Here is a 27,779-nt window from a genome sequence, read left to right as displayed (position 1 = left end):
CAATAGCAGATTACTTGCAAAAATAGGTTTCCTCTCCTCTCTCGGGTTTTTGCCGTGTCATTTCCCACGCGACTCTTGAATCCCGCGTCTCGGCCAGATTTGGAAAACGACAGGAGATTATTAGATTATAAGATTCACGCCGCACATCTGCCAAGTCGTTTGTTCCAGATTCAGGCCCGAGTCATCTGGCCACCCAGTCGAGCGTGCGCTTCCCACTCGAATGATTGGAATCTGTTTCAATTCTCACCAGGTTTCCACAGGAGCTCAATGTGGGCCAGATCAGCGCCGAGATCACGTGGAACCTCTTCGCCCTGGATATGAAGTACGCCATGGAAGGTCAGTGACGATCGGATTCTTGATGATGGCGAAGATGAATGTGTTGATGACAGTGATGTGCTGTTGAAGCTTCATGAAACAGTGGAAATTAGTTTCCTGATTGTTTTTTTTTGTTTTTTTTACAATTTTTACGATTTTCAAGTAAAGGTATCCAAATAAAAGGCAACTTGAAGGTTATTTGTTATAGTGATGGTCTGATGAAGCTTCGTGAAACAGTGTCATGTTGTTCAGAGGTCAGTAGGTGGCGCCATCAGTTTAAAAATGATGTTTCATTAGATCAGTTGTTCAAAACAATGGAAAATAGTGCAGAGAAGCCATCTAGTGGACTCTAAAGATAATGACGCTGTTTCATGAAGCTTCATCAGACCATCACTAGTGTTGATGACAGTGATGAAGCTTCATGAAACAGTGTCATTATGTTCAGTTCAGTAGGTGGCACCATCAGTTTAAAAAGATTATTGGGATTCATTAGAAAAGTTATTCATAGTGAAATAACCTAGAACCAAGTAGTAGTCTTCGACAATAAGGCTTCATGAAGCTTCGTCAGAACGTCACCACTGTTGGCAAAGTTCACTTTTAACGTGAACTTGTTTAAAGATTAGTTCACACATTTTTAAATGAACTAGTCAAGTTCATATTTCAAAACTTAAACTAGGTCCACAGTTTCCTCTTAAGCAGTTTTGGGTGTTTTTGTGTACCTTAATATTTTTGTACTAAAATAACTAGTGATGACACATGACTGGTATACCGTGACTTGAGGTGTTTTGTGTGATTTTTATTTTCACTCTAAAAGTTCTTGATGGTGTTAACATGCTACATATCCACTGGTTGTGATGGGAGGGGGAGGGGTGATTACGGTACAAAAACAAAGTTAAAGTTATATTATTTATAAAGATGTCATATCATATTTCATTATCAATCCGATTCATTACCTCATCAGTATCATCCTTCATACTTCAATGGAAGTCTGGAAACAGAACATTCATCAACTGCTACAAACCGGGACATGAAAACTTTTGCGTTTAGCAAGTGCTCATGGGAAATGTAGTCTCCCGACGGGCTACACACTACCACTTTAGTCCACTGGCGTCACTCGACTTAAAATCGCATAGAATCGCTTTACATGAAGTAGTTCAAAGTTGTTTTTTTTCCATATGTTGCTGTCAAATCTTTATTTATCAAACATCCACAATCACGAGACACTTTATTAAGTAGAAGCCGAACAAATGTTAGTTTTAGTTGAGTATTAGTCTTAGCTTTTGTTTCGTTAGTTAGGGATATAGATTTTTTTTTCTTGACCGATTGCTCTTAACTATAATGTGTTCTAGAGATCAGAGCCAATTACATTTCTCCATGGGCCACATTATATACTATGACTGTTATGAGGGGACCTTTAAGCCAATAGAAAAACTTGATGAAGAAGAAAAGACCCTTTAAATGATGGGAAAAGGACAACTTTGTGACCCTGGTCTCGAAAAGCGCTATATAAATAAATATTACTTACTTACTTACTTACTTACAACGCTTGAAGAATAAATCTTTTTCAGCAAAAGTTACATAAATTGTGTTATTATACCTACAAATATAATAAATGTATTCATAGTTGATATCAAGTCACTCTCAAGTAATTTTTTTTGTTTTGTTTTTGTTTATATACTCAAATACAAAAGAAAAAAACAACAAAAGGTTTTGTAAATAGTTCAATGAATGATGCAAAACATTATATACAAGTTTTCTGTCAGAAATATGATCAGTCTTCTAGTTTTACTCTGACTTCTCTACTCTGACATATATGATTTGAACAAAACAAAACAAAAATTGTCATTTTAAATTAAAGGGCACCTCACCTCAATATTTCTTTATCTCAAACAGGAAGTAATGTTTTTCCTTGATTTTTTGTGAGGAAAATGTGTATAAAAACGACATTCAACATGCATTTCATACAGAGTTTGTTGTCGGTACGAAGCCAGCATCACCTGCGATGCTACTGTGGCTGTAATGATGTGTCAGAAGTCTCAGGAAACTGTCGTGACTTCATGCTCCTTAACAGATAATTGAGAAGAACGATACGAATCTCTCTGTTGTTGCCACCGAGGTGTGATGAAATGTCGCCTAATAAGAGACTGAGAATCTCACAGCAGCTTTTATAGATATGACATGTAATCCATCCTTTTTTTTTTCTCCATTATCCACAATTCATCATTCCTTTTGAAGCCGTCGTTTGTTCTGATTAGACACTTGGCTGAGTTGTCACGGCGACTTTACAGTCGTGGAGATTTTGTTCCTGTCTAAAGATAGGAGAGGGCGTCATGTGATCCAGCAGCAGATCTAAGATCTGCTCTGTTGACACAAATGTTAACAGGTTTGAATCAGTTTGGAGTCGAAATCCTCCTCCTCCTCTTTCACATTATTGGTGGGAAAACATAATAAGTATAATATTTATCACCTCAACTGTCAAGATTTCATTCTGGAATAATAAACTCTGCAAATCTCTTAATGGATACTAATGAACCAGAAACAAAAATAATGAAGTTTTCCTCGCCCTTCTTTTTAAATGTCGCAGACAAAATTCAAGGTGGATAGAAGTTCTGTCCCAGTTATTTTAAGCTTTTTACAAACATTTAAACTTCATGCTAGGCTTTATTATTTGTTTAGGAAAAGGAAGTTAAATCCGGCCAAATATCATGAGCAACCCATGTCCATGTTACATGCAGTATTTGTCTACTTTTATCAATCAAATACACTTTTTTCCTATGTAAATGTAAATGTTCCTGTGTAGTATTCAAAACCAATAGTACAATATATTAATGGATACTTAGTGAATTGGAATTTCACAAAAAGAATAATCTTGCATTCAAAAAGTGGACCAAACTTTGAAAATAGTACAAATAAATAATAAAATATGTATTAAAATAATGTATATTTAACTGTCTGTGACAAACTCAACTAATAAAGAAAGGGGGAGGCTGGCCGTGGTTGAAAGAAAACTGAGGTTCGGAGTAAAATATGTACACAGTAAATAAAACATGGGTGACACAGAGATAAGGTTACAGGCCACAGAAGTCATACTCAACAAATAACTGAATAATGATGAGGAAATTGAAAATACGAGTCTCGCTCCTTAGGAAGTTATGGAAGCAGATCATGATGAGCGTGATCACATTCAACCGTGAGCGCTACTAGCATCTGTCACCACACACCGTGAAACAGGAAGAATAAAATAAAACAGGAACATATAACAACTCAAAAAACATACTTTGACTTAAACTTTCTTTTTTCCTTTTACTGGTTGACTGATATATAAAAAACATTGTCTCAGTGAATTAGTCATATTTGAAGAAATTATCAAAAGCAAACAAGATCATGTATATATTTTTTGATTAAATTAATACTTTTTAAAATTTGACAATATTCTTATGAAAAACAAACAAGGTTTAATATAAATAATAGTCCAGGCAGTCCAAAAATGATCAACGAAGAGGCTGCGCCATCATGAAGCTTCATGAAGCTACATATTTTTTATTTTTCAGAGCACCCTAGATGGTACTTGATGTTGCATTTATTTGAACTTTAAAACCTCATATCATATTTCAACTGAGGGTACCTACTAGTGATGTGTTGATAAGGCTTCATGAAACAGCTGATGCTGTATCACGATACAGTTTAAAGGTTTCATTGAATTAGTAGATCAGAGTCAAAGATTATAAAGCAGAGAGTGACATCTATTGGTCTTTTAAAATGAAGACACTGTATCATTAAACAACCGATGCAGTATCATGAAGCCTCGTCAACACATCACTACGAGTATCAAGAAGTCGTCAATATAATAATATTAATAATAATAATATATCTGAGCATTGAATGCAGCTGCAGATCAAGTCTTTCCAAATGAGATTTTTTGTCTTCTTCTTCTTCTGTTCTTTACCTCGCTATTCTACTCACTTGTGTGACATTTTTCTCTGTTTCGACAAATTAATTTACTGGAATTGATGAGTCCTGCAGCAGTTGAAGTGCTCGACATAAGTTTCACAAACGCTCTTCTGCCTTTACCATCGTTTACCTAATTTGTCTCATTAGGTGTGTAACCGAATGCATCTTCTCGCACCTGCATCAGCGCAATAGTTACTCTCTTTGACAGGCTGGGAAATTCTCTGGGATCGACGTAGAAACGGCAGCTCGAGCGACGAGCGATTTGTCTTCACAGAGACACAAATCACTCCAACCGTTTGCTCGTCTCTTTGTCGCAGAAAAGCCCTGGAGTTAATATTTGGATGTCAGCCTCCGGAGCAGCTTGTGTTGTGGTTTTTGTGGGAAAGACAAATTCACCCTTTGGTTTATTTGTCTTGGCGTCTGATCTTTTTGAATGTTTTCTGTTCTAATCCTGAAAGCCATGTTTGTTTGGAACCAGACCTGACGAGGGAGAGATGTGTTTTCTAATCATGACGGAGGGAAAAATGGAATCCAGGTTCCAGCTTAGGTCGAAAATCTCCCTCACCATGCGTGTCAAAGGAACTGGAAAGAAAAGATAACTAGTTATCTATCCTCATCCTACCTGCACACTTACATCCCTCTCTTTGCTGTCACCGGTTGCTATGGAAACCAGGTGAATGGCGAAGACAGCGGAATTGAAGATGGATGACGAACACGTATATGCGGGGAAGCTTTACTTCTCTGCATGGAAGGACGTTTGCGGTTGAAATGGTTTCCGCAGTGACGAGGATTACACACGTGGCCTGCGAGCGAACGTTTCCAATCTAAATGAAAAAAATAGGTGGATTAGCATTTCTCCAGCGTCGGCATTAAGCCGTTTATGTAAGATTTACATTAAATGTTATGTCATAATAACTCACTCAATTTTAAGTCACTTAAATCATGTCACTTTAGTTGATATTTTGAGTCAGATGTGTTTGAGAGAGTGATGGTTATCAGTTCACGTCATCACATTCAATCTGACATATTTGTATTTATTACAAATTATTTTTATTATTTTATTATTTTATTCCATTAATACCAGTATGTTTGAATCTACATTGACACCACACAGTCCGGGAAGTAGTGATGTGTTGATGAAGCTTCGTAATACTGCATCGGTTTTGTAATGATACCTACTCCCTAGTATTACTCAGCCGGCTTATGCAGTTTTACTCTACATGGGTCTGTAGTATTAGTCCGTGAGGCTCCGAAGTATTCCTCCAAAGGTTCTGTAGTATAACTTGAGGATCAGTACTACCAGAAAGGGTTCCTGAGTGCTAGTGATGTGTTGACGAGGCTTCATGATACTGCATCGGTTGTTTCATGATACAGTGTCTTCACTTTAAAAGACCACTAGATGTCACTCTCTGCTTTATATTCTTTGACTCTGATCTACTAATTCAATGAAACATCATTTTCACTGAGGGTGACATCTAGTGGTCTTTAAACTGTATCGTGATACAGCATCAGCTTGTTTATGGGGGTCCAGTTGATCGGACCAGCACTCTACTAGTTAGAAAATGGTTTCCCCAGTAAGTCGAAGCGATAGAATACTTCATTGGATGAGTCAGCGCTCAATTAAAAGTGTTGGTTTGGCATTTCAAAGATCACTGAATTCGGCAGATAATATTTTCCGGTTGCATCGACCCACATTTTCGACTTCCCAGTCAAGGTCTGGCCAACGGCATTTGGAACTCTGGACCTTCGGAGGAAAATTCTTGTCATACATGACGTCAAGTGAAAAAAACACTCTCTTTAAGGAGGGATGTGTTGGCGCAAACACATGGGATATGAAGTATTGTCCATGTTATTTCGGTTTATCATCAAAATAGTGTTCTGGTCGCACTTCATTCATCATATTTTTTTAACTTGCTAGCTGAAGAATCCGACTTGCCCAGGGATTTTCACAGACCACCAGCTTGTATATATACAGAGAATTATTTACAGCTAGAAAAACTGGCTCGAGAAAGCTGCTAAGGGCTAAAAGAACGGCCAAAAACGTTGGAAGACTTTTGACTTTGAAAGGCTGTATCTTGCTTAACATTTGGGCTACAGAACTCTAGTTTATTTTGAGCCGAAGAAGAGCTCCGTGGGACCCCTGTAGCACCGTTTGAGAACCAAGCTGACTCATGTGACCTATGGTGACCCTACCTGTGAAGCTGCAATGGCAACAGGAGTGGCACAAAATTCAATTTAAATTCTAATATGCAGGGTTTGAGTACTCTGATGCATTGAAATTATTTTTATTTCCATGCATGATATTACAGTCCCTCTTTTGACCCGAGTTCTTCCGTATTATTTGCGGCTCCCATCACTCGTAGTGAGAGCGGACAGTGCGGTGCTGAGTAACATAGTGTTTGGATGTGTTCATGAAATATGTCGGAGCAGGTATGAAAGGTGTTACTGAGCGCTGTCACGGCTGCTCTGCAAATAGCGCTGGAGCATGTGTGCGTGTTCAAGACTGTTGCCTCGAGGCCGTCTCAGTTAAAAAAGAAGGAGATGGGAATCATAGATGCACTCAGTCAGAGACTTCCTCTTCCCCTCGTTTGCCCTCTTTTGCCTCGTCTCTTCTCGCCAGGCGGACTGTCGTCTTTCTTAACAATCACTTTGTTTGTCTTGCTCTTTTTTAAGGGCTGAGATATTTCCGGCAGGAGATAATGTGTGATTTCGGTCATACACATGTTTATTGACTTATTCAAACAAACTGGAAAATGTGGCCGTATCTCTCACTGACCTTGTTTAACTATAAAATGCCTTTTTTTTCCCTTCAGAGTTATACTGCATTATTTGATTTGCTGTGTTGATGTTCTCAGAGGATTTTAAGGTCAGGCCCAAAGGCTCACTCCGAAATGTAGCTTTGCACTTACAGTCAGTAAGTGCTAAAATGCATTTTGGAAAACGAAGACCAATCCTGAACTTGTTTTCTGTACTGTACTCAAAATATAGTCAAAGAATAAACAGAATTCCAGCAAGTAAGAAACTTGTTGCTTCATACTATTCTACATTATATTTGCTTAAAGTATTTTATTCATGCAGGCTTTTCCTTGTTTCTCTGAGACTCCTGTATTTGTCTCCGTGTTGTCTGGACCTTTTTTACAAATATAAATTACTTACTTACTCTACAACTCTTGCCAGCAGTAGAAAAAAAGATTAATTTATTTTTATGAAAATGTAGCTCGACATCTGGACCAACACTTGTGCTTTCATCAACCAGGTCAGTTTTGCGGCCTGTCCAGTAAATGATTCAGAAGTGAGCCCCAAAACAATAACACAAAATGTATTATTTTATATAAATATTGTCAAACTTCTGCCAAGAAGGTTCTCTATAGAAGTTTATTTCCCAGACCTTATGAGAATATTACATTTAAGGTCAAAGAGTATATAAAGTAGCATCTGGCATGTTGTAAAAATGATGCTTCATGAAGCTTCGGCAGCACAGTTATAATTTTAAGCTTCGAGATTCCACTGTGAGTAAGAAAAACACACTTGTAAAACTAAAAGTCTGAGATTGAAATGTTCCTCTGAAACAATCCAAAGCGCTGGAAAAATAAAGAAAAAAAATTGAATATTTAGAATCAGTAAACAGTTAACAGTTGAAAATAACTACATGTATTGAAAGGGTCAGTCAAAATACTACAGTATTTAAAATGTAAAATTATATGTCCGGATCATACCGTCAAAAGATGAATGTATAGTTTTGAGTGTCATGGAATCATTAAACTGCAGAATCAGATCTGAAGAACAAAAATCTGAATTTTTTCTCATTATTTTATTGAAAACGGACTTGTTGATATTGTAATAATTAAAAACACTACAGAATTTAAGAGAGTATATGTAAAATTCACTGAAGAAAAGTAAAATTGACGGCTTACACAGGGGTCTCATAACTTAGACAAGGTTTCATTTCGGTCCCTATGTTCTGTATTAGCTTCTTTTAAAAGTCTGCTGCGACGCTGGGGAAGACGCTGACAACAGACATAAGCATGATGAGATGCTCAAGGTTGTCTGGCAGTGCGGATTCTTTTTTTTTTTTTTAGTCTTTCCAGCGCCTGACAAGGACGCACACTTTGGGTTTTGTCTGTCAGGCTTGTGAGAAGTTTAATATCTAAATAACTGGTACTTTCCGAGTCATGTCGGTAAAATGGCTTTAAAAGACGTCATCGTCTGACAAGAGCGAAGGTCGTACGTTCTATGCTGTGACTTCTACTCGCTACATAAATGTTTTCTCCAGAATGTAAAAGATATTTAATGGAGGCAGAGAAATGTGCTTGTAGTCGACAAGTTGCCTAATGTTTAAGTATAGTTTAATCTTATTTAGTTAATTCAAAGTTGAACTAAAGTAGAAACAATCTTTCATTCTGAATGATGGTTGGTAACCTAAATAAAAGCAATCTTTGGAAACTATTCAAGGAGTAATCAGTTTCTTTTTGGAGTTATAGACAAAAATGTACGTTCATAACCATCAGCGCTCATTTTCTTTCTTTCTCCTTGTCCAAAAAGACACTTCAAAAATACCTCCAAATACCTTAAAACTGCTCGTTTGTAACGTATGTCTTGTATTGAAGCCCAGTCATAAAAACACGTTTGTTTTTTTTTGTTATTTTTAATCTATATTTCAAGTTTATTTGTAGAAGAAGCTAAAAGGCTAACATGCTACGCTGAAAAACGCTCCCTGTGTAGACAGTATACGCCGTTAGCGACCATCATATTCACATACATTTTTACCTTTAACTCTAAAAAGAACAGATTTCTCAGAGTAGAAAATGAGTGAAGTTTGAATTCAAATTTTTACCGACATTGTAGTCACCAAAGATACATTTTACTCTCATTTAAAGAGGCTTTTTCTCCACAATTTCCATAAAACAGCAATGTAAAGAGAGTATCGCAGGAGTCGCTCCGGAAAAGGTCTCTGAATCTAAATAAACTAATAAAATGGATAGAAGAAAAAACAATATAATGGAATAATAAAAACCACTAAGAAGACACATTTCCAGCCAAAGAAGTTATTTCACATGGGTTCATAAAAGTGCAGAATACGATCAATTTAATGATAAAAAAAAAAAAAAAAAAAAAAGGATTTCTCGATTCTATCATTTTATATACTCACAGCAGTTTATTTGATCCCTGAAGGGGATTCAAACACTCACTTCTCGCTTAAAATAAAAGTTTGCAACAACTTAACTACCAGGAAGTTGATATAAGCAACATGGAATTTTATTTATTCAAGTCAAATTTAAAAAATATTTTTTTAAACAGGATTGATTATGAAATGGAATCTGGATCACTGTCTGGATACAGACTAAATATTACTATATATATTTATATCCTGTTTATTTACAAGCTTTTGAGGTACTCTGTCCGGGGAAATAGTACTGGCTCTTGGTTTGTTCAGGCTTTTCCTTGATTTTCTAGAACTCCTGTGTTGTTCTGACATATATCTTGACCTTTAAAGTATATACTTTATTGAATATTGCTTTGATTGTTTAAGCGCTTTGTGACCCTGGTCTGGAAAAGCACTCTATAATTAAAAATTACCTACTTACTTACTTACACAGAAAGAAAGAAAGGAAATAAATAATCTGTTCTATTGATTATAACAGCCTCAAAGGTGTTTCAATGTGAAAAAGATCAGATTTTCTCGTAAATAACATTAGCATGTGAAGCTTGACCAGTGAAAAAAAGGAAAACACAAACTCTTTAGAATCAAAACTTCTATTTCAAGTTCCTCATTCCATATACATTGGCACACAGTCTCTAAAAGCAAGGAGACACACACATACAGAACACCATCATCTGCATACGATCAAATATACATATATGCAAATACACAAACATCTTGTTCTAACAAGTCCAGAGCTCTTGCTGATTCTGCGTTATGGTGAGATGTTTTTTTCATGCACTTAATTTTAGTTTTCTTGTAGGTCATGCTGTTGTATTTTCACTTTTTTTTCTATCTGAACGTTGGTCCGTGGTACAAAACCTTGGGGAATCTTGGTATAGATGACGTCCTAAACATCCTACCAGTGTATGTAAAACATTAAGAAACAATTTCTTCGCACAGTTGCTTGTGTTCCAAGACGTCACTCATAACCAGAAGAGTAGGAAACGATGGTGTTGAAAATGGACAAATTGACAAATTGTTTTCTATCACAGCTGCCCGTGTGTCTCTTTAACCAAAGATAAATGTATCTTCAGTTATTGCCTTGATTTCTGGCACATAATTTATGTTCCATATTTAACATTCTCCTTCCATGCTTGACTCCTCATTAATTCAACAAACAAGTATGTTAAGCATATACAGTATTATCTTATTAAAAATGAACTGCATGTTTACAGTAGAAACCACTAACAGTCCTTTGCGATTTAAACATCAGGGACTTCATTAAAGAAGCACCTCTGGCTGTAAATTAATGTCCCTACTGTGCATATTCAGTGTTGAAGTGTTTACATATCCCTGAATTAATGCCAAATGTAGGTGTTATTAGGAAGACCTAACAAGTCAAATGTGAGTAACCAACAGTGACCCTTTTACACTAGAAACATGTCTCGCTGTAGCAGGAGACCCTGAAGCTAACACCAGAATGTATTTTTTTTTTTTTATTCTTGTGTGTGTTTGTTGCCGTGACTTCCAAACACAAAGAGTGAGGAGGATTGGAAAGGAATGTGTGTGTCAACGTTACTTAATGAAGTCTTTGATGCATCCTCTGCTTCCTGCTCGGAGGCCTTCGATGCCGGAGCTGGTACAGAAATGGATGCGGCTAATTATAGCCGTGAATCTCTGGATGTAAGGACGGGAGTAGGGAAAGGAGGGAGGTGAACATGGAAAACAAGAAGAAGATAACCATAGAAAATAGAGAAGATGACGTGGGATGCGTGAGACATAAAGAGGATGCAGCTTCAGAGTTTGGCTTTAGGTGAGCGTAGCAAAGGATGCCCAGGTTTGGATTAACATTCTCATCCTCGTTCGAAGTTCAGCTGAATAAACAGGGTTATTCCAGAAACATTTGTGCTGAAACTCGTCGTCCAAAGCACCAGCAGTTGATGTTTACGGCCAGTCACGAATCAAAGTTGGTCCAAGGACGGACACGCGGCGAACCCATGACAGGCTTGACTGATGCACAGAGGAACCGAGAGCAGGTCCAGGCTGCACAACAACACACCAGCTACTGTCACGGCAATCCACTCAAAAGTGGCCTCCTGGATGCTTAAGCTTTTCTCCTGAGAGGAAGGCGGACCAACTTAAGTGATCTCCGGGTCTTGGTAATTCCCCAGAAAGCTCCATTTACACCAAGTCCATCTGTCTTGCGTTCGTGTTGCATTCCGGCGCCGCGGCAGATACCATTTTACTCAACATGGCTATTTACGTCGGCAGAGGAGGGATGTTCCAAGGGTTTTTGTTTTTCCCCAGCTGGAACAAAAAACACATAAATTCAGTTAAACGTTAGTTGTGAAATAAAGGTTACCTTGAAAATGACAACAAAAAATATAGTCTACAAAAAAAGGACAATAACTGTTTTTCCTTAAAACAGGGTTGAGGAAAGTGTTCCACAAAGAGCCACAGTGGCTGCAGGCTTTTGTTTCAACCAATGGAGAGGAAACTCTTTCACCATTTAGGTGTCCTAGGAGTGTATTTAGTTGATTGTGTCTCCAATCACTTCTCTAAGTGCATTGCTTTACAGTTCACTGTAAGTGCACTTTCTTGCGCAGTGAGAACATTACGACATTTAGTACTGTCTCCAGAATTGCGTGATTTGAGACACACCCTCAGTCTGGTGTTGCTTGTTTCAGCTGAAACCTCATTGGTTAAACAATGCATGCTTGATCGGTTGAGGACCAGGTCGTCAACACCTGCCTTAACAAGTCACGACTCCAAGTCATCAGCAGCAAAGTTAAAACACATGATTTTCCACCACAAACGACTGCTACACCTGACACTAGCAAGCAAACAAGTTCCCGAAGGAGATCTCCAGAGGAATTGATAAAGTTTATCTATCTATCACGATCTTGTTGTATTGTGTTGAGTGTTTACTAACCGAACCCAAAATATTGTTGATCTCATCAAATGGACGACGGAAGAACTTCTCCAGATGACATAAAATAATCCTTCTAGAAGTGATTTAAAAAAAAAATGTTGGATCTGTTGAAAAGTTATGTTGCCTACTCTCCAGTGAAGTCACTCTCTGACTAATCAGTAGCTGACAGTTGGTCAATGTCACCTCTTAGTGCCGACTAGAACTCTCTTGGACCCAGAGTGTAGCGGAGTACCGAGCTGGTAGAAACAAATGTGTCCTGAGCTAAACTATGTTATCAAATGGACTTAACCACATGTAATATTATCATCTCACTGATGATATGTTTTCTTCACTGCTTGTATGGGTAAGGAATGTGGGGCTCTGGTCTTTGGAGGACTAAACCACTGACCCCACCCTTGAGCGCTAATAACTCATTCAAGTTTGTGTTTGGTTGAAACCCTTGGAGTAGGATGATTAATGGCTTGAAAACTGCAGCCAAGATATAACAGGGAACAAACAGCTCCGTGCTTCAGAAAGGATTCGGACAGACATGTAAACTCTGTTCTTTTCTCACTTGTACATGTAAAATGTGTGACTTAAAACCAGATCTGATTCATATTCTTTGTTTAAGTCAAATCTTTAAGTTAGATTCCTGATGTGAAAAAAAAAAACTCAACACAAACCAGGTGGAGTAAAGGTTAGTGACTTAAGGCTCAGACGAGAAAGTAGATGCAAGTGGTGTAAATATGACGTCTGGAATCGACCTCTTCATCAGAGGAAAAACTAGTGTTTACCCCTAATAAAAGCTGAGTCATGTGAAAAAGTGCCAAGATGTTAAACATTACAGCTGTTATGTAAGGTTGGTGGCGTTGATTCCGTTATTTTCACACTTTTAAAATGTAATCAGTGATTCCAAAGTTGTCACTTGTTGAGTACAATATGTCAGTCAGAAGGTGTTAGCGTCGGAGCAAGAACTTCGTCACCGGGTCCCTGGCTAGAGAAAACATATCTTTAGAGACGCCGTGACAGAACTGGGTCAGAAGCCAAGAAGAAAGAATAATGTTCTACTTGAACTGTACTCGCTGCCGTTGTCATTCCGGACCTCCGGCGTGGAATAAATAAACATATTCTCTAAACCGTAGTCATGGCAGGTGGAAGAACTGGAGTTGGTTATTATATCCCCGGCATTTGGAACCGATGAGGCGGAGAGTGATTGAGCCCCAGTGTGAGTAAGTCTGTCCCTGTTGGCTCCGTCTGACAAGATGACATTCTCACCAGGGACCTTGAGTCGACTCCTCCCTTGGGACGGCCCACACACAGAATACGAGTGCAGACCGAGACCGAGCAGACATCTGATGAGGGCGTGTTTAGGTAAAAATCAACCCTTTTGAGGCTTCCATCGTTCGCGTCAAGGAACACAACTGGATCTCCTCGCAACAGACGCACAATTAGAGATGAAAAACAGCGAATCCACAGAGTCACATGTGCAAAACAACCCTTAGAAAGCTTGTGTATAATGTGTATCTACCAACCTCTACTTTGTTTAGTTTTTTTTGTCTCTCAGGGTCCTACCAAGAATGTTCAGAGGAAGAGAAACTTTCTCTGGCACCATCGTCTCTTACTTTAACCTCCAAAGCACAAGCTTTGCACTGATTTAAAAGTCAACTAATGTCAAACCCATAACTCTCATACTCACATGTAGTAAATGTTCTCTTCAAGATGCAGTAAGTCCCTCATCATGACCATGTTTTCAACTTATTGCTTTATTAAGTTGCTCTGATATCTGGGCGAACAAGAGGTTACAAGAGCGGAGTCAATTATTTTCAGTGGACGGGGCTTAAGATATATTTCTAAAGTCTATATTTCAATGCAAAGATAGTTTTGTTCAAACACACACTGATGATACAATAGAGTCCAACATCTATTTAACATACACTTTAATTAACACATCTGTTGAACTTTAACATCACGTTATTGTCTACTTCCAAAGTCGTTTGAAGTCATTAATTCAATCCCTACTTTATTTCTTCTCTGGTTCACTCGTTGACAGACCAGAATTGTGTCTCCTGGAAAAGCATATTAACACAACAGACGCTGGAGAATTGATGTTTTATTCATACTGAACTCGTCATGTTGCCTAAATTACCTCTGAGCTAAATTGGTTGAGCTCAAAATTCAATGACGAACATTTCATTGGCAGATGTTTGTGTCTCCGATGTACTTACTTGCCTCAGTCAGGTTTTTTTTTTAGCAGGAAATCCACATAAGCTAAATAATTAAAACGTTTTCCGTAAAAAGCTGATGACTCATTCTGAAGTCACCCGGCTTCTTTATGTTTTACTGCTGGTTATTTAAAAACTGCTCCTCGTGGCCTCATTTCGCCCGTTTCCAGTCAAACAATCGCCTCAGTTGCACTGAATCGTGGTTCTTTCTTAGCCTTGAATCTGGACGTGCAAAGGAGTTTGGGTTTTGAGAGGAGAGGAAATGAGCTTTATAGGCATTAAGCTGATGATTGTTGAACAGAGGCGGGCGTAAAAAAAAAAAAAATCTTTTTATTCTATTCCATGTGTAGAATATAAAAAGCTCCTTGAGATTTCTTCTCCGTCACGGTACACAATTGAATTCCGTAACTGCTGTTGGATTCACAAAATGATCCGATTGTCGATTGTTTCTAATCCGAAAATCCAACTGAAATACTTTCAAATGTTGTTTTTTCAATACAGGCATGGAAACAGGCGCTAACTAAGTTAGCGTTCTAATATTTAAAGAAAAGTGTCAACACTGAGCAAGATGAGAAGAAGATTCTCTAGACGCGTTTCTGAAAAACTATTTGTCCAAGTAGAAAAAACACACACCTTGTCTTTGAAGAGAAGTTATCAATGCGTCAAAATCAAACTATAAATATGAAACGATGATTTTCTCCGTCTGGATTCAACGTCCTATGAATTCTCAAACAGTTCGACAAAATGCTTAAAATAGTTTGCATGTATGCATTGATCTCAGTGAAGCTTGTTATGAGGGATGGCAACCAAATTAAGTCAATTGCTCTTTATATTTGCAGTTTGTTATCTCTTTGATCTTTGTTCTTTTTACGTGTACTTTGTTCTTGCTTTTATGAAACCTCTGTACCTTCTATTGTCTGCTTTTAACCGGAAACCTAATCTCCAGGGGGATTGATAAAAGTCAATCTGATCTAATCTAATTCAAAGTATACGGGAAATAAGGGGACATGAAACCCCCATGAAAATTCAAACACCGCTACATTCATTTCCAATAAAAATGTCAGCTCCTTATGGCAATTGTAATGGGGGCGTTAAATAGATTTGTAAATAGGTAAAGATTTGAAAAAATAATTTAATGATAGGCAGGAACAGAGAGAAGGGATTATATAGTATATGTTAACCTTTGTATCTTTTTTTTTTAGATCTTTGTGTTATTCCCATTGATATATGCTCTTTATATTTGAACGTTGTTCTTTTTATTTGCTCTTTGTTCTTGCTTTCATGAAACTTCTTTACCTTCGATCGTCTGCTGTGAACTGGAAACATAATTTCCCGAAGGATAATCTTATCTAAAATAAAGATTTTAGCTCATTTTGGCAATTTCAAGTCACAAAACACTGATGCCTGAACGAAATCTCTTCTCTTCTCCACCTGTAATTCTTTTGGGTTTTGATATCATACTTTATGATTCATATTTTGGTTATTTCTATTATTGCTTTATGTTAGTTTCATGTGTCATCAGACTAGGTTTGTAGATATTTCATTATTGTAGTATTCTTCTCAAATTTAAATCAAATAATCAGATTATGATACGTTTTTTAGAGATTCAAAGAGCAATTACAACAACACAAAATAAAGTACGACTTCTCATCTTCTTTTACAGAGAAACTTTTTTAGTTCAAGTCACAAACGGAAAACAACATTTAGCATAAGGAATGAATTAACAATAGCAATTATCGCCTTCAACTGAACTGTTTTATTTTTGTGTCATAGCATTTTTTACTTAGTGTAAATGTTTTCTTTAACCAAGATAGTAAAAGGTTGTCCAGGATAAATGCACTGCAGACTCCAAAGAAAACGTATTTCTTCAACTCAGAGGATATGGAAAAAGCTTTCTTGAGTCAAGAATAAAACAGGAAGGTGAGGCAGGTTCAAACATAACAGTGTAAGTGTCATCGTGTCTCCTCCAGGAAGGTGAAGGTGGAAAATACACTAACAAAAAAAAACACCGAGCGTGGTAGATACTGTTTTTTTTATTCCCTCCAAAGATAAAGTGTTAAACATCTATGGAAGGTCACCTGAAGATTGCTTGTACCTGTCAAGGATAGTCGTTACGGATCATTTATCTCCAGGAAGTGGCGTAACACAGTGATCCCCATGGCCCGTGGGCCAGTCCCGGTCCGTGAGGCGTTTGTTTTTCCGGGCCGCACAGAAACAAAAATGATATGTTATAATTTCTGTTCTTTTGATTATTACTGTAGATTGTAAAAAGGCCGTAAAATAAACATGTAAACTAGCTAAAAATGAGTGAAACACAAACTTTTGACGATTTATTTTTACCGTTTTTTTCTGACGGTCCGTCTGTGAATATCATGCATCACTAGATTAAGAAATACTTAAAACCTGGACCTTTCAGGTGTTTTATTTGGTCTGGTTTGAGAGTTGAGTTTGACTTTGACACATTTGAAATGTGGTCTTTCCAATTACATTTTATTAAAAGCAGAAAAATAAATGAATTAATCCAGCAAGTCTCTTCATTATAATAGTAGCGTTGTCTCTGGGTCAAGGTGACGAGCTAGTCCGAAAACAAATGTGTTTGTGGTATCCCTCGTGTTGTCTCTCTGTCAAGGTGACCTAAAGGCCCATAAACAAATGTGTTTGTGGTATCCCTCGTGTTGTCTCTCTGTCAAGGTGACCTAAAGGCTCATAAACAAATGTGTTTGTGGTATCCCTCGTGTTGTCTCTCTGTCAAGGTGACCTAAAGGCCCATAAACAAATGTGTTTGTGGTATCCCTCGTGTTGTCTCTCTGTCAAGGTGACCTAAAGGCTCATAAACAAATGTGTTTGTGGTATCCCTTGTGTTGTCTCTCTGTCAAGGTGACCTAAAGGCTCATAAACAAATGTGTTTGTGGTATCCCTCGTGTTGTCTCTCTGTCAAGGTGACCTAAAGGCCCATAAACAAATGTGTCTGTGGTATCCCTCGTGTTGTCTCTCTGTCAAGGTGACCTAAAGGCCCATAAACAAATGTGTTTGTGGTATCCCTCGTGTTGTCTCTCTGTCAAGGTGACCTAAAGGCCCATAAACAAATGTGTCTGTGGTATCCCTCGTGTTGTCTCTCTGTCAAGGTGACCTAAAGGCCCATAAACAAATGTGTTTGTGGTATCCCTCGTGTTGTCTCTCTGTCAAGGTGACCTAAAGGCTCATAAACAAATGTGTTTGTGGTATCCCTCGTGTTGTCTCTCTGTCAAGGTGACCTAAAGGCCCATAAACAAATATGTTTGTGGTATCCCTCGTGTTGTCTCTCTGTCAAGGTGACCTAAAGGCCCATAAACAAATATGTTTGTGGTATCCCTCGTGTTGTCTCTCTGTCAAGGTGACCTAAAGGCCCATAAACAAATGTGTCTGTGGTATCCCTCGAGTTGTCTCTGGTGAATATCATGCTAATGTAATACGCGTCCCTGGTGCAAAGAACGTTGTGGACCACTGGTGTAACACACATGGAGAAAGGAATCAATAATTTAACGTAACAAAGCGGACACACATCTATATTTCCAACTTGTTAAATCTCACCTGTGCAACCTCAGAAAACCTGCTGATCCCTGTTTTCCCGCCGCAAGAACAACCTCCATCTGCTTTCTTAAGGTGACTTGGTGTGTGAAGGTGTGCGACAGTGTGTGTGTGTTTGTGTGTGCGAAAGGGTCGAAAGGTTGACTCCGGTGACGATGAGTTCATTCTGTGTAAGACACTGCAGCATCAGCTGTTCCCTTCAAACAAGAAGCAGCGTCGTATACTCGAGTCAGCTCTTTAACTCTGTTGCAACGACCCCGGAGTGTCTTGTTTAAGCGTCGCACGCCGACTTGGAGGGAATCATTGTCTTATCATTTGGGAGGAGAGCTGTGAATCTTGACATCGACTCTGTTGGTTGTGACAGAAACACAAACAAAATAGTTATTTTTGTATCTCTTGTTGAAAAAAAAAAACCCTCGGAAAATCTGTCACAACATCCGATGATCTGGCCACTTGTGGTTCGATCCCGGTGCCACTCAAGAGGCTCCGACCCATTGTTTCGCACAAACTTGACAGATTTTATTTAAAGCAAACAGAGACACCTCTGCTGCTGTCGTTTGGTATTTAGCTCAGATTGTTTGTCGAGAATTGTAACGATGTGAGAAGAAACACCAGCGCGGAGAGACACATGTAAGCAATATATATTATATAATATTTAATATTATAGTTGGTTAAGGTTAACTAACCAACTCTCCTAACTTACATATAAATACAAATTACTTACTTACTTACATGTAGTAAATGTTGAAGTCTTCTTCTCCAAAATGTTTTCAAAAGTTCCTCATCATCACCATGTTTTGAACTTTACTTTATAAAGTTGCTCTGAAATCTGGGCGAACGAGAGGTTACGAGAGTCCATTATGATGTAACAATGTCTTCACTCCTCCTCCAGCCAGCTGTAATCACGCCCGCTTTGTTCATACAACGAGTCCCTTGGAGGTGTAGACGTTCGGGATTAATGATGCGCGGTGACAAACCTCGACGTTTGACCAATCACAGCAGAGTGGGTGTGGTTATTGTAAAAAAAGTGTTTTCAGTGGGCGGAGCTTAAGATCATTTTCTAATGTCAACATTTCAATGAAAAGATAGTTTTGTACAAACACACACTGATGATACAATAGAGTCACACGTCTATTTAAGACTCACTTAAATCAACACATTAGTTGAACTTTAATGGATGGAGGAGTTGAACACGTGAACCAAAGGAATTGCTTTTTGGTTTAGAAAAGGGTTCATGGGTCATATAAAGCTTTAAAAAATGTCTCTAAAGGTTTTTAAAACCTTTTTAAAATGGTCTTCATTGGTAATAAACTCATTAACGCATTTCTCAGTGTCTGTAACCAAAGTGCAACATGAACAAAGAGTCACATAAATTGTATCCTGCATATCTGGGGTACCCAACATTTTCTGTACTCTGGACTGGTAATTTAATGGGACTTGGGAGAATATCCTTATATCTTTTTTTTCCAAATAAAACATATTTTCAACAGAAATCAAATAAATAATTTACTTTTACTGGACTTTTTTGTATTGCACTCTAACTAAAGCCTCACAGAGCAGTAACGGGCCCTGGCCTTGTGGTTGGGAACCTATGCTGTGTATCATAGGCTCAAGTTTCCCTTTACTTTCTCCGGTTATGCATTTACAATGGGAAATTTACAAAATGAAAAAAACACTCAAAAATTTAATTTTTCCAGATGCAACTATAGAAATCTACTAAAATCTATTCTACACTCATTAACTTCTAAAAAATGTCCTGAAACTTTAATTCTTTCATTCATTTTCTGCAGCTCATTCCTACAGTATATAAGGGTGGTAGGCGAGTCTTGCCCTGTTTTTTCAGGCGAGAGGCAGGGGACCCCCTGGACAGGTGGCCAGTCTGTTGTAGGACAAACCAAGGCATACAACTATTCACACACACACACACTCATACCTACGTACAATTTCCCCAAGTCTGAATGTAATGAAAATCCACTCTCAACTTTTTTCGATGTCGTTAAATGTATCGCACTTTTTAAAGCAAAACCTCTAGGGTTTCACGTGTCAACAATCACATTAGCTACGGTGAAGTTCAGCATCTGGGGAATGCCAGGAAAACACCCACCTTCTTATGCAGGTCGCACAGGTAAACAACGTTCAACAAACAAACGTAGTTTTACCGACGGCTTACAGAGGAACGAGGCGTCGTTCTCGTCATCGGGCTTAGCACTTATCAGGATTGAAGAACCTCCTTTGATGTCATGTGTCTTCTTCTATATGAATTCTAATTTATGCTGCATTATTGAGAGATTCTTTTTTTCTGGAGATTCTGAAGCAAAGGAAAGAGGAATTCCATTTTTTTTAAGCTCTGCTTTACTGTCCTTTGATGTATACAAAAGACTGATTCGTGCCATCACGACGAGTCCTCTAGTGTTGCTTTGAATAAAGCATCTGAGGAAGCCAACATGAAAGGAAATGTGACCAAATCTTTCCATTAACAATGGACGTTTTTGGGACACATTGTAAGTAAGTAATTGGAATCCTTTAGCTCCAATTGTTGGGAAAACTGGCTGATACTCTTGAGTTGAGGAGTGTCTTCCTAGTGACCAACTAAGAGTAGTGTTGAAAGTAATCAATGGTTGGTGAAGCTTCGTGAAGCTTCTCCTTTTCAGAGCCCACAAGATGGCATTCTCAGCACTTTTCTTTTGATACCATACACATTTAACTAACTAAGGCTTGGTTGTTATTTTCTGAGTAAATAACAAGTCTATATCAATCACGTCAATATCATCAATAGAATAGCGCTTCGTAGCAGTTGCTAATATAGCATACATTAAAATAAAATTTACATGAACTGTAAATATCGCGAGCGCTTCCAGAGTGCATACTGTCCACACTGGAAGCGCTCTCAATATTAGTCCGGAGTACTTCCTGTTAATATCGCAATATATTCCTGTTTTAATATCATCGATAGAATAGAGCCTCGTAGCCGTCACTAATGTAGCAACTGTTGCTTAGTCGGGGTAAATATCGCTAGCTCGCTTTCAGAGCGCATACACTCCACTGTCCACACTGGAAGTGCTTCTGATATTAACCTGGAGTACCTGTTTATATCGCTTGCTATTCTTTAAAAGTTTGTTTGGTCCGGTTTATATCGTCAATATCGTCAAAAGAATAGAGGTTCGAAGCAGTCACTAATATAGAAACTGTTGCTCAGTCCACGTAAATATCACAAGCGCTTCCAGAATGCATACATTCCACTGTCCACACTTGAAGCGCTCTCGATATTAACCCAAAGTATTTCCTTTTTATATCGCTTTCTATTATTTAAAAGTTCGCTCGGGATTCTGTCATTAATATCGTCAATAGAAAACTCTTTTGAAGCAGTCACTAATGTAGCAACTGTTGCTCGGTCCAGGTAAATATCGCAAGCACTTTTCGCGACATTACTACAGCCTTAGCAACAGTAGCTACATTAGTCCATTAACAATGGACATTTTTGGGACACATTGTAAGTAAGTAATTGGAATCCTTTAGCTCCGATTGTTGGGAAAACTGGCTGATACTCTTGAGTTGAGGAGTGTCTTCCTAGTGACCAACTAAGAGTAGTGTTGAAAGTAATCAATGGTTGGTGAAGCTTCGTGAAGCTTCTCCTTTTCAGAGCCCACAAGATGGCATTCTCAGCGCTTTTCTTTTGATACCATACACATTTTGTAAACCTGTATCGCCCCCTAGTTCCATAGAATAGAATATGGGTTAAATCAGTACTTGGGTGACTTAGACCACTCTGTCAAACTGAGCCTGACAAACCTTGGTGTTGTATTTGACAAAGACATGTCTCTAGTTCAACACTGTAGAAAACTTACCACAAACTGTTTAAACTGGGGAAAAATCTCTAAATTTAAGAAAATGATGTCACAACATTATCTGTATTACATGTATCTTCTCGTTTAGAGTATTGTAACAGTTTATTTTCGTGTCCTAACAAGAAGGATCTGTCTCGCCTGCAGTTCATACAAAACTCTGCAGCCAGAATTCTGAGCCGCTCTAGTAGAAGAACTCACATTTCTCCGATCCTTAAAACTCTTCACTGGCTGCCAGTTTCTTTCTGGATCAACTTTAAAATTCTGGTTCTTACTTTCAGATCTATTCATGGTCAGACCTTCCATCAGTGATCTGATCCAGACTTCATAATACTAGTAGTGTTGTCTCTGGGTCAAGGTGACCTGCTGGTCCGAAAACAAATGGACAACACAAGGGATACCACAAAGACTTTTGGGTCACTTTGACCCAGATATAACACGCAGGTTAAAAGAGTAAAAATAGATACTATCTAACTCTAACTGCATGTTTAAGAAGTGTTGTGTCTAAATTAGGATTTTCTTTTCACATTCCAGGCCACATTATGAATGTGGGTGGCCAGATTTGGCCCCTAGGCCATTTGTTTGTTGAAGGTTTTAATGTTGTGTGTCAGTTTTAAGAAACATTGTTGGGCTGACATTTGAAAATTCAATAACAAAAGGGAAACAAAAATAATGGAGGGTGAAGAGCAGTGAACGTAGTGCCTGATTGTGACATTCACACACACACACACGCACACATACTCACACAAACACACACACACGCACACACTCTCACACTCACCCACACACACACACTTGTCTCATGGAAGTGATTATCAGGAAGATCTGAACCTGAACCATGACTGTGCTATAAAGGTCTGGTGTTTACTATGATATATTTAAGGTAAAACATTTGTTTTGCATCGATCACAAGAATGTCTACTCTCTCTGAACAGTTCATTTTTACAAGAGTTCATCTTGTGCCGCATACAGCTGATGAAGCTCTCTTTAAAAAGGTTTTAAAAGTACGAGCTTGAATCATTTATTTTACTGGCCGTTCACTTTCTAATGACCGGGCGTCCACAGGAACCCCCTGGATTCTAATAGTTATGATGTCAAAGGAGAAAGGAATCAATATTTAAAGTGAATAAAAAAAGCATCACGGAACGAGATATTACTAAATAAACAATGAGAAGAACATAAAAAGGCTTCTCTGTTTAGTTAAAGAACATTATTCTTCTCTGGTTCTGATACTTTTTCTGTTCCACTTGACCCGACAAAGAACCCCTGGGTTCATTCATCAAATTGTCAAAGTTTTATGTATATTATATATATATTTATATATATATATATAGAAACAAAGTACATTTGATGAGAAATGTAAGTCTGAGTTTTTGATTTTTTTCTTAATTAATTTTTTTAAATTAAATGGTACTTTCAATAAGCCTCATGTGGTCTATACTCGAGGTGGTTCCAGATGGTTCTGGTTCTGGTTTGCCATCCATGGCTGTTTGTTAGTCCTAATCTAGTTTAAGGCAAGTCCAAATCTTTTGAGCTAACATTGTCCGTTTCTGTTTTTTTGTCTTTGTTATGGGCACTCCGGTTTCCTCCCACAAACAAAGATGATTCAAAGCTGCGACCTTGTTGTCCATATGTCCTGTTAAAAACTGGAGAACTTTCCAGAGTAGCCTGACCTCTCACAATGAATAGGTAGTTGAGTAGAGTTGGGGTTTCCTGGGAGGCCATTGTAATATAATTCTTAAAATACTTGTTGAAAAGTCCAAATCCTAAATAATACACTAGTCAAAGAAACTTAAAGTGATAGAACAGTCAAAATTTAGATTTAAATTAGTTCCCTTTTTTGATAAATGTATGTTCATTTTAATTTAGCGACTAATGTTTCGTCCTATTCTTTGTCCAAAAAAGACACTTAAAAACATCTAAGTACCTCCATACTCCTGTTACTGATGGTTTTAAGTGTCTTTTTGGACGAAGACGACCACAACTGAGCTCCAGTCGCTACATTAAAATGAAAAAATATTTTTGTCTATAACTCTTAAAAGAAACAGATTAAATGAGGGTGAGTAGAAAATGATTGAAAGCAAAACTTGGCGAGGTAGCTCTGGAGGCGTGGCTTCATAGAATAGGGCTTCGTAGAAGTCATTAATGTAGCAACTGTTGCTCAGTCAAGGTAGATATCACTAGCGCTTTCAGAGTGCATACACTCCACTGTCCACACTGGAAGCGCTAGTTATATTACTATTAGGTACTTCCTGTTTATATCGCTTGCTATTCTTTCAAAGTTTGTTTGCTCCGGTTTATATCGTCAATTTCGTCAAAAGAATAGAGGTTCGAAGCAGTCACTAACATAGCAACTGTTGCTCAGTCCACGTGAATCCACCAGTGCTTCCAGAGGGCATATTAACCCGGTGTAATTCCTTTTTATATTGCTTGCTATTCTTTAAAAGTTCGCTCCGGATCCATCAATAATATCGTCAATAGAATATTGTTTCAAAGCGGTCACTAATGTAGCATCTGTTGCTCGGTCCAGTTAAATATCGCAAGCACTTTTCACGATATTACTACAGCCTTAGCAACAGTAGCTACATTAGTGACCGCTTTGAAACAATGTTGACGAGTACTACTGGCTTATATCACTTGTAATTCTATAAAAGTTTGCCGTCGAGCGTAAAATATAGCCTCGTTTTGAAGGAGCCCCTTAAGGACGAGTCAAAGTGCTGCCAATATCTTTCTATTTTAATGGAAACTCTTTCGATTATGTACAATTGTTTTGGTCCTAAATATAACCACATGTTTCAGAGACTTATTTACTCAAACTTTGCTCCATGTTTCATCGACCCTTCAATTACAAAATACTTCAAGATCGTGGCAGCGGAACCTAATTCAGTGTAACTGTAAAACTAATTGAACGAGATCTTCAGTCGGTGCAATCTCATGCGATCACGGTCTGTACTAACTTGTTTCTTTCATGTCTTCTAATCTGTGTTGCAGAGCACGACAAGCATCGCTTATGCAAGAGTACGGAGTACATGAATCTTCACTTCAAAGTCAAATGGTTCCACAACGAGTATGTGCGAGAACTGCCGCCCTTCAAGGGTGTTCCTCCCGAATACTCTCTGTAAGTGTCTTTTTTTTATCGTGTACACAGAGATCGTGCAAGTCTAGGGCTGAAGACTTATACATATTAACATGGATGATTAGGTGTGTCACGGTCAGCTGAAGGACAAGAAGGTTACGTTCGATGTTTGTCTAGAAGAGCTTGTTAACTTAGTTCAAAATACAGGTAAGATGCAGGATTACAAGAGTAAAAAAATCAATCAGAAAACAGTTAGTTTTCGGGTAGATTCTGCAAAAATAAAAAAATACACCAGTGTTGGATGATGAAGATTTGGGCATGGATTTGTTTTCCTATTCTTCTTTCATACTATTCTCTCTATTATTCTAACTATATAAATCTCTGCTTCTTGACTCTTTAAAATTTTTGCTCAAAATAGACTATCGTCAATTTTGTGACCTATATAGTTGCTCAAGTGTTTAAGATCAGATAAGTAACACAATGTTTCGTCTACAACTGAGACTCAAACAGAGATTTCCAATGACAGTGCAACATATGTTGAACGGAAAAAAAAAATGTTTTGAAAAGAGCTTTACAAAAAGATAATTAAAGATTAATCGAGTCATATTTATAAGACTGACACTTTCACAATTTTACTTTTGTCGTTTCAAAAATTAAATTAGATCAAATAATTGAATTTTGGAAAAGATTTTTAATTAAAAAAAATAAATGTTTCTGGTCATAAACAGTCGATAGATACAACCAAACCAAAATGTTTTCTCCGCAACAACACTTCCAACAGAAATAAGCTCAAAACAGATCAAAAGAAAAATGCATATTTTAAAAGCAGACAAATAAAAAAATATATATTATAAATACCTTTTATTAAATTTAATCATTTTTGTTGGAGAAATCTGAACATTTCTTTAAGCTCTGTTTTACATACATTTATTTCTTCATCCATAGTGCAGTCCATTCAGGCTCACAAATGATAGGATTAATTTGGACTCTAAGTAAGTAAGTAAGGTATTTTTTGTAAGAATGGAAGTTAACTTTTTGTCGCTCGCAGACATATACGTCGGACAAAAGAAAGATGTAGTTCTAGAGTCTAGTACATCCGCTTAAATGCTACTAGGAAAGTTCCTGCATAAATGGTCCGGAACCAAAAGAAAAAAAGGAATGTGTAAACCAAAATGAACTTCTACTCAAGATATTTACAAGCATTTCTTAATAGAAATGTCACAAAATTAAATATATAAATTAATTATATTACCAGTAAATAAATATTTGTTATGCATAAAACGTTGGTTAACTGCAACAGTGACACAACCTTTTTTTATCATTAGATTTTCTTTTTCAAAATGAACCATCGTCTTTTCAAAAGACATATGCACTCTTGACAAACAACCGCAGACAACATTAGACTTTTCAAACATTAAAACAATTTTATAATTTATTTATATTTTTGATTATACATATGTTTTAAGCAAGTAAAATATAATAATTTTTCTATTTTCGGAGATTTCATGAAACAGGTCTGAGTGAATTAAAATAAATAAAAAGTATAATCACTGCTATTGAAAGGAGGTCATAATGTTTCGGCTCTGCTCCTTGTAGAGCGACTAAGAATTGTAACCGGAGCGCGATGACCTCTTTCTTCCCCGCCGGACTCTCAGTGTAACGACTCCCTCCTCCCTCCTCTTCAACAAGCATCACTCATCACGAACATGAATGAATCATCCAAAGACATCATCCAAACAAAACCATCTCCCCCTCCCCCCCCCCCCCCCCCCCGTTATTTATTAGCTCCTCCTTCCCGTCCTGCGCCTCCATGTCTTCGGGACGTCCGTCGCTCTGAGGACGACGTCTTAATAAACAAGGGAAATGTGAAAAAACACATACAAAAAAGCATTATTATTCTTCCCTACGTGTCCTTCGTCGCCCTTCGTTCGAGCCCGACGTCTGAAATTTGATATCCGGGTCCACATTAATTGCGGCGTCGCTCTGAACCACGGCAACGTTTTGCTTGTTCATTCGTCTCACTTGTGTTGATGGATGGTTCTTCGTGGGAAATAAAATTGCATTAAAACAATGTCACACAACTTTATTCATCACTCCTGCCCACGAGGAAAACAAAACGAACTTGCTTGTGCAGGACTGAAGGGATTCAACCGATCAAACTATTAGACACGTGGAATGTTTTTTATGAGTCGCGTAGGTGTTTCAGACGAGGCGTGAACTTCCCCTCGAAGGTTGAGTCGAAAGGTTTCTGATCATTTGTGAATAATACAAGTTGTAACAAGAGAAAATGTATTGAACGGTTACACACCTGCAAACTCAAGCCCCTTGATAGGGAAAACAAAAAAGGAAATTACTGGATGTTAGATGTTTTACTTTTTCCTTTAATCATCCACTTTTATGACACTATTATATGATAGTTTTTTTTAATGGGAATTCTGTGCTATGTTTCCATTTTATCACCTGTAGTGGCCTTATCTCTTCCTTATCATTTTTCTTTTTTAAGGTTGTTAATTTGTTCTTTTATAGACCACTTTGTTTCTGATTGTGCATTTAAGTGTAAAAAGGCCTTAGAAATTTACAGTTTTTATGATGCAGTTTTGTCCGCTATCGGCATGTTTCTGCCAACTTTAATCCCTGAACTTTCTTTTTTATTCCATCCTAAAACAAAAATCTTAATGGAAACTCGTGATAACGGCCTTATGGAAAACTTTATAGCCCATATGTAGCAGGGAAAGAAATGGAAACATATTTA

General features: G+C 37.7%; 1 protein-coding gene across 2 annotated transcripts in view; it reads left to right on the top strand.

Annotated features, from left to right (window-relative positions):
* unc13c (unc-13 homolog C (C. elegans)) overlaps positions 1–27,779 on the top strand; it is a 196,708-nt gene that overhangs the window by 121,422 nt on the left and 47,507 nt on the right. For both annotated transcript variants that reach the window (XM_087793270.1, XM_087793269.1), the window contains exons 18-19: positions 251–336; positions 24,943–25,069. In XM_087793270.1, coding sequence (XP_087649396.1) covers positions 251–336; positions 24,943–25,069 — 213 coding nt within the window. The remainder of the gene's footprint in view (positions 1–250; positions 337–24,942; positions 25,070–27,779) is intronic.

This window comes from Callionymus lyra, chromosome 6, assembly GCF_982586985.1.
Source record: "Callionymus lyra chromosome 6, fCalLyr1.hap1.1, whole genome shotgun sequence".
Taxonomy (NCBI): domain Eukaryota; kingdom Metazoa; phylum Chordata; class Actinopteri; order Syngnathiformes; family Callionymidae; genus Callionymus; species Callionymus lyra.
This window is presented reverse-complemented; position numbering and strand designations above follow the sequence as displayed.